The sequence below is a fragment of the Oratosquilla oratoria genome, chromosome 1 (genome assembly GCF_046742065.1).
Source record: "Oratosquilla oratoria isolate Oo_2021 chromosome 1, ASM4674206v1, whole genome shotgun sequence".
NCBI lineage: Eukaryota > Metazoa > Arthropoda > Malacostraca > Stomatopoda > Squillidae > Oratosquilla > Oratosquilla oratoria.
Window position 1 is genome coordinate 69,607,172 of NC_134777.1, and position 8,360 is coordinate 69,615,531.

Below are 8,360 nucleotides of genomic sequence, written 5' to 3' on the forward strand. Positions count from 1 at the left end.
ACCCTGTCATAAGCCTTTTCCAGATCCATAAAAACCCCAAAAACATCCTTCCCTTTTCCTAAAGCTTTGTCACATATCTATTTTACCACAAAAACCTGATCCACACAACCCCTACTTGTTCTAAATGCACACTTTTCCTCACCAATAACTCTTTCTATTCCTCCCTTAATCCTCCTAATCAAGACTCTCCCATAAGCCTTCCCAACTACATTTAACAAACTGATCCCTCTGAAACTACTACACTCACACTTGTCCCCTTTTCCCTTGTAAAGTGGAACTATACAGGCACTCCTCCAGACCACCATCACTGTACCTCCTTTCTTCAGACATTCTGCATGGCATCCATCCAACCCAGGTGCCTTACCTGCTCTCATCATCATAACGGCTGCCTCCACTTCATCTTTTTTTCGTCCATTTTCCTCACTCATTACGGTCATTTTCTTTGTGCTTCCCATTGCATCTACCTTTCCTTCCCTATCCTCCTTCACATTTAGCAACTCCCTAAAATACTCTGCCCACCTTCCTCTCACTGCCCTCTCTTCATTATCATCTCTCCATTGGCACCTTTTATCTTTTCTTCTCTACTTCATTTGCCTCCTCTTCCTCTTTTACTTTCTTTCCAAAACATTTTTTTATTACTTAATTTTCTGTCATACTCTTACCCCATTTCACATCTGCTCTCCTCTTTGCCTCCTTTATCTTATGCTTTACTTCTCTTCTCTTTACTTTGTACCTCTCATATGATTCCTTCGTCCTAAATTGTAACCAATCTCAAAAAGCTTGCTTCTCTTCTACACTCTTCTTTGCTTCCTCATCCCACCACTCACTACCTTTCCTTCTATTTCCTCCCATCCTCCTTGTTCCACACACCATCTTTGCACATCTTATGACTCCCTCCTTGAACCATCCCCATTCCTCCTCCACTCCTAGTTCTACTCTATCCTACACTCCCTCCCACTCCTGTCTCAGCTTCTTATACTCCTCATTTTCTTTCTCATTTAAGCAGTTCCCTCTAAGTACCTCCCTACCTTCTGCCCTTTTCCTCTTTCTCCACCTATCCTCCACTCTCAGCATACCTTCCAAAAAATGATCCAATATTCCCCCACTCTCTCACCTTAGAACATGTACATCCTTAAATCTTCCTACTATACTCCTGGTTACCACAATATAGTTCATTAACACTCTACCACCCTTCCATCCACCACCCTCTCCCATCTGTACTTATGCTTAACTTTCTTCTAAAACACTGTATTTGCTATCATCAACTCTCTAGACACATCACCATCAACTCTCCACTACGATTCTTTCCTGGAACTCCACACTTTCCAATCACTCCATCTGTTGGTTCATTTCCTACCCTAGCATTAAGGTCTCCCAATACCACTACATTGACATTTCTCCCTAATTTCTCTATGCACTCATTTAAATCCATCCCAAAAGCCTCCCTTTCCTCTACACACTCCTCACTATCAGGCACATATGCATTTACAAAAACCCACATCTCCCTTCCCAGCTTCACCTTCATCCACATTAACCTTGAAGAAACCTCCTTCCACTCCACTACCCGCTTACTTATCTCTTCACTTACTAGTATAGCTACCCCTTCTCTCCCTTGTCCTCTCTTCACTCCAGAAAACCTCCCAACTACTCTCCCAAACTCACACTTGCCTCCCTTTCAACTTAGTTTCACTCAAAGCTAGCACATCCATCTTTCTTCTCACAAGCATACTGCCTATCTCTTCCCTTTTACTCACATCCATGCACATTAAAAGACCCAGACCTTAGGGTACTGGTTGGAAAACTCCTAGACCCTCTTATGCCTTTACTTTTTTTTTTTAGGAATGTCCCCTTTGGGGCTACAGGTAGCAGGATTCCTAGTCCTATCCCCAGTCCCATTTTTTGTCGCCTCATATGACTCAAATGGGAAGACTTGGTGGCAGCATTTTTTTCTCCCACCACAGGGTTAGGCAAAAAAAGAAAACAAATATTCAGAGAAGTGGTACAGGACAGTAACAAGGGGTGGGAGGGACAGTTGCAGTATTATAAAAGTGTTATCATTTCTCTATGAACAGAGATTCCTCTATCACAGACAAAAATTATGTGTGGCTCTGTTCTGTAGGGGCACCCCATATAGACCCTAAAGTATCAGCTGCATGCTACTTTGCCACAATAACATGCAGCCAATACAATGGGGAAAGTTAAGATGGGAAAAGGTCCGTAGGAAATATTCTGATTGAATCAACTAGTTAGAACTAAAGAAATATCAATAGTGCCAGAATTGACAGTATTTACTTAAGCAAAATAGTAGTTTAAGTTTTGTGTAGAGCAGGAAATGAAAGCATTTGCCAATTGTGGAATTGTTGATATTACAGGAAGCATCATCCTGTGGAAGTTGAAGCTCAGGAAGCTGCAGCAGCTTCGGGCACCATCACCAACACAACTATACCACCGAGAGAAGATGGAGACATCAATGGAGACTGTAAAGATGATGATTTGGACCATGATAGGGAGATGGCAGGGTTGGAGACTGGAGGGGAGAGTCCAAATGTCAGTTCCCCTGAGGGTGGCAAAGGTGATGATGATGATGAGGAGGACGGGGACATTCCTCAGTCCAACCTGGTCATCGTGGAAGACGACATGGAGAAATAGAAGGAGTGGCCCAAGACAATCTAAATATAACATTGGAATTTTTTTCCTAGTGTCCATGCAATGGTCAAAGCAAAGTGAAATTATTCTTTTAATATAATTAAAGAAAACCCCATTCTCGAGCTGCATGTACTTAATGACAGAGTATAATCAGATTTGGTCCAGCCCTTACCTTGCAGTCCTTCAAAGGTATCGGTTACCAAGCAGCAGCTTCTTTCATAGCATGTGTGTGTGTGTCCACTATGATCCCCAAATTTACACACATGTACACCTATGTACACCCATGGCCTATATGCATGATAGGCAATTATTTTTTCACACTGTCTCTAATGTTGACCATGACTTTTGAAATATTCCTTAATGAAAGACAGGTTTCTCCTTTTCTACTTGTGTGTGACAGCCTCATTGGCCTAGCAGTTTTCCCTATTATTCTTAAAGAATCTACTTTTTTGAATGCCTCTGCCCTTGCCCTATCAAATCCGCAGGCAAAGGCTCTTGGGGAAAGTTTTTCTATACTGTGTACATAGTGTGTTTTTGATAAACCACCATAAGGGTAGCATCTAGTCACCAGCACCTGTTCTGCTCTTTGCACTCAACCCTCTTTTCTACTCCATCATGTGTAAGTTTGCCCCTCGCCGCCACCTCACCACAGTCCAGCTAGTCCGGTGTTGTTGCGGCGATGATGGCAACAAGAGGTTTTTCAGGGATTTTGTTTTTTGTAGAGAGCTGCAGTACCAGCCCAGCAGGTGGATCTTTAGTGACCACCTGCCACCATCATTCTGGCTGGCTAGTCATAGTATTCCCTTTTATTTCTTTCCTATTAGTATGGTATTTTTAGAGTTTGATTGATACTATTTATTTAGATTTTTGTTTGAATGATTTATATCTAAAAGGATATATAGAGAACCTCATGAGATTTGAAATGAATTGAGTGGCTGCTAAGTAGCACATCCACCATAGGATGATATGATAAAACTGGTGGCTTTTTTTTTTTTTTTTTTTTTTTTTTTTTTTTTTTTTTTTTTTTTTTTCTCCTATCTTTTTGTGTAGATTGTAGTTGTACCATTAGGTTTTCATTTAGTTAAAGAGTTTGATTGTGAAGACGTCTCATCGAGTGAAGGCAGAGTCAAAGAAGAAATCTTGACTACGCATTTCCTCTTGACTTGGTTCCATCCCATTGCTCAAAACACGTTGGATAGCGCATTTAGGCTTATGGCAAACCACAGTGTTTTTTACCGCACGTAGTCTTACTAGAGGCTGCCACTTTCTCCTACTTCGTGGTCAACAGTTTAGTATGTGTGCCATGTCTGGGACACCAAAGCAGATTTACCAAATTACAATTACAGGGAAACCTTAGCTTGGATTTAGTCGTGCTCAACAATATTTATGCAATTTTGATGACCATATATTTATAGATACGTTCTTTCTTCCCTTGTCAATATTGCCTTGCTTGATTTTTGCAGTCAGTACATAATTCTAATTGTACTTAAAGAGGTACTTTTATAATGTAGCACTGGAAACCTATTTGATTCCTTTACAGTTCCTGCAAGGGTGTAGAGGTTGTGTTGTACCATTTCCAATGCCAAATATCAGTAGGCAAGGAGACTGTGCCTCACAGAATTGCCACTTCAAAGCAGTTTTGGATATGAGTGTATTTGTAGCTTTTTGTGTGAATTGTGTGTTTTGTAAGTTCTGGTAAAACGCAGATCATGCGTTGAACAGATGGGAAAGTAAAGCCACGGAGAAAGGACACTGTTTTCAAGTGCATAGCAGTGTGCTCCACACCTGAGTTCTGTCAGATGGTTGATTGTGGTTCTTGTATGGATTGTATTGCTTTGCACTTGGGTGGAGTGTGTGTCTTTTGTACTGTGACTGTTCTTTACCGTGTGTGTTTTGTACTGTAGGGGTGCGGAACTGCAGTAGGCGCAGGTCTAGTCCTTTTGTTCCTTGTTTGGTTGTCTTGAAGACACGATTTAACAACGAGACCATCCAAAGAAAGTCCAGTTATGGCCTTACTGCGCACCGTCACCTTTAGTATTGTTAAGTGCCTTGGCCTCACCACCGACCACGTGCAGGAATGTCCTGCATTAGCACACCGTCATTGGGGGCAAGTAGTGTCCATCAGAGCAACATTTTGTGTCCACATATCACTCTGTTCTAAGGAGGCGTATCTAAGTCACTTTTTTTTTCAGGACCATTTTCATTTTGATTCTGTTGTCCAAAGCAGTTTTGTTGGTTTAGGTGTGCAGTCAAAACGTTTCTATTCCAAAGAGTTTGAATGAAATAGCTTTGCAATAAATCTTTGATGCATGTGCTCAGTGGCTGGTCATTTAACTTATTCAGGAACAAGATTTCAACTCTTGTTTACATTTTAATATTACTATTATTATTTATTTATTTATGTATTAATATGACAATTATTTATGTATTTGGGATTGTTCGGTGAGTGCCATATATATCTATTTGTAAGGTGTGTAGATTTGTTACGCATTGCTTTTTGATACCGTCTCGATTTCAGCAGCTTGTATTTCATCCATTTTATCATTACAGTGTAGGGTACAAAGTTGATGGTATTTTTGTGTTGATTTTACATGTCACAATACGCTTGTTGCTTGTACATTTGCAGTATCAACTTGAGGACTCGGTTGGCGTATTTCCGCACCCGATTCCTCATCTAACCAACCAACCAACCAACCAACCAACCCTCCTTGTGTGTGGCCTCTTGTACTTTTGGATACCTTCTAATTATTATTACTACTATTATTATTCTTAAATCTGTTGTGGGTCGTCTTTGAGTACCTACATGACCACTGACAGGCGCCACAAGAGGCAAATGTGTGTGGCTAGTCATGGTTCACTCTTGTATCTTTTATATTGATAATAAAGTTTGGAGTGTGCTACTATGGTCTTTCTTGCCCTAAGTTGGTAACCTGAGTATGTACAGAAGGGCTTTAGATTTAATGATATTGTACACAAGCTGCACAACCACTGGGAACAAAGAATAAGGGTTTTCCTGATATTAGATAAATCCATTGCCCCTGAACCGGAGCCACATATCATTCTTTACCATTTACATGGTTTGGATATAGGGAAAGAATGAAGAAAGACTACCAAAAAGAGTGTGGAAAATAGATGTAGATGTGTGGTAGTATGGTGAGGTAACCACAGAACAATTTTATACACAGACGTTTTGTCCTTACCAGGACATCAGAGTACCAATAAGGATGAAAAAATCTGTGAATAAAACCCCAACTTTTTTTGTTTTTACCTCACCACTGTGGAACTCGTCTGTCATCCATACATCAGAGGTGGGTGTAGAGAACTTAGGGGGAGATCAAGAGTGAAATAGATGGACAGGATGAAGGAGCATTGGATACAAGAGAAAAAAAATTCGAGCAAGGAAGAGATGGTGTGACTGGGGCGTTATAAATAGACAAGAAAAAGACACAGTCCAAAGGGATGTTCATAATGTCTGCTCTATATTTCTCAAGTAGATAAAGAGGGTTGGGTGTTGCTATATAAAGAAGCAATGGGGGTGAACAAGTTCCCTGTTGTAAAAGTATCTTATTTATATACCAAGGGCTTTTTCCTCCTTACAAGGGAGGTAGCCAAGTCAAAAGGCATGTACCCACTCCCACCCATTCCACTCCCATCCACCACCCTTTCTTTCCTCTCATCTTAGCTCCTCATGGATGATGGGTCATCCCTGTATCCTGCCCACTGCCCTGGGTCAGAAGCAATGCAGCAAGAGACAGCATATATACAGCAAGGCCGCTTCACTTAATCGGTGACACTCATCTCTCTCCCCTCATGCAGAAAAAGAGAAGGGGAGAAATCGCTTCAGGCTGCATCAAAATATCATTCATGTATAACCACTCTCTATCCCCCCATCCCCACCCCCTCCCTTGCATCACAGTAAAATCTATACACAGCCATTCTCCACTCACCCCTATCTTCTGCCTTCCCCTCTTGCTCAACACCCCATCCATCTCGTCCTCAGTCTTCCCCTCAAATTCACTCCCTCCACCTCTGTCTTCCACACCTCTTTTACTAATCTTTCTTCACTCATTCTTTCCATGTGCCCAAATCATCCCAATACTCTTTCATCAGCCCTATCTGCCATCTCCTTTTCTACCCTAGCTCTTCTCACCTCATTTCTCACTCTATCCAACCTTGTAACCCCTACCATACTTCTCAGACATTTCATCTCAAACACATTTAAACTTAACTTTCTGCCTCTCTTAAAGTCTCTGCCCCATACAGTGCCATCAGAACAATCACTCCTTCATATATAGTCTCCTCTGTATCCATTCCTGAATGCCTATTTCTCATGACACTTTTTAATCCACCAAGGCATTTACTTGCATCTGTCAGTCTACAGTATACTTCTGCCACTCCCTTTCCAGCCAAATGCAACCCCATATACCTAAAGCTATCCACTTCATTCAGCCTTTCTCCTTTCAGACTTTCTTCCAAAGTTCCAACTTGCTGCCATCATCTCCTCTTTTACATCTTATCACCTTAATTTTACTTACATTTTCCTTCAACATTCTCCTACCACATACTCTCCCAAACTGTCACCAGTGCAGTGTCATCGCCAAATAACAACTTGCTCACCTCCCACTTTTCTTCATTTTCTTTAACCATTTCCAATTCCCTGCTCATTACCCTTGCCTTAACTTCCCACACCACTCCATCCATGTACACATTGAACAGCCACGGTGGCATGACACATCCCTGTCGCAGTCCCACCTTTACTTCAAATCACTTGCTCTTTCCATTTGTAATTCTAACACAGGCTCTACTACTCTTGTAAAAACTCTTGACTGCCCTTAACAGCTTTCCCCCAATCCAGTATATCTGCAAAACCTCCCAAAGTGTCTCTGTCTACCATGTCATAAGCCTTTTCCAAATCCATAAAGGCCCAAAAAACATCCTTACCTTTTCCTAAAGCTTTCTCACACATCTGCCTTACCACAAAAATCTGATCCATGCAACCCCTACCTTCCCTAAATCCACACTGTTCCTTACTGATTACTCTCTCTGTTCTTCTAATCCTCTCGATTAAAACCCTCCCATATGCCTTCCCAATTACACTCACCAAATACCCCTCTGAAACTACTACACTCATATTGTGGTACTCCCCCAGGTAGGCGTAGTTCCTCCTTGGGGATCGGTGCCATCTGCGTAGAGCTGATGGCCAGGGGTGGTTGCTGCTGATTGGCCCCCAACTCTTGGGGTTGGGGGGTGGTCCCACGACGTAGACGTTGCAGCTGCACAAATACATCACCTACAGACCATTTACACCATGAAACAAAAGTCCTCAAAGTCAAGGACCACCTCGACATGAGAGGCACACAAACACTTGCTGCAGCCACCACAAACACATCACACCCGCTACACTACATAGCAGAACACCCACACACACCAAGAAACATTAAAACAACACCCAAAGACCTTTATTACGCACAGATACTCTCTTCTCTTCCTCCACAACCACCAAATACCAGCCTCCGGAAACATATTCATAATCATATCACTCACCGCTCCATTAACACACTGAAAGACAACACACTGCTGCATGCCAGACCCCCTGATATCCACCCTTCTGAATCCTCTCTCCCACGAAAGGACAGAGTCCACTTGGCCAGACTGTGATGCGGTCACCACCCAGCACTTCTAAGCTACCAGAAGAGGCTGGACGACCGTGTTGT

At 42.0% G+C, this 8,360-nt stretch overlaps 1 protein-coding gene across 6 annotated transcripts in view; it reads left to right on the forward strand.

The window, feature by feature from the left end:
- Positions 1-5,543, forward strand: part of LOC143035540 (uncharacterized) — a 64,488-nt gene extending 58,945 nt beyond the window's left edge. For all 6 annotated transcript variants that reach the window (XM_076202573.1, XM_076202517.1, XM_076202660.1 and 3 more), the window contains one exon: positions 2,373-5,543. In XM_076202573.1, coding sequence (XP_076058688.1) covers positions 2,373-2,649 — 277 coding nt within the window. In that variant the 3' untranslated portion in view covers positions 2,650-5,543. The remainder of the gene's footprint in view (positions 1-2,372) is intronic.
- The last annotated feature ends 2,817 nt before the right edge of the window (positions 5,544-8,360 follow it).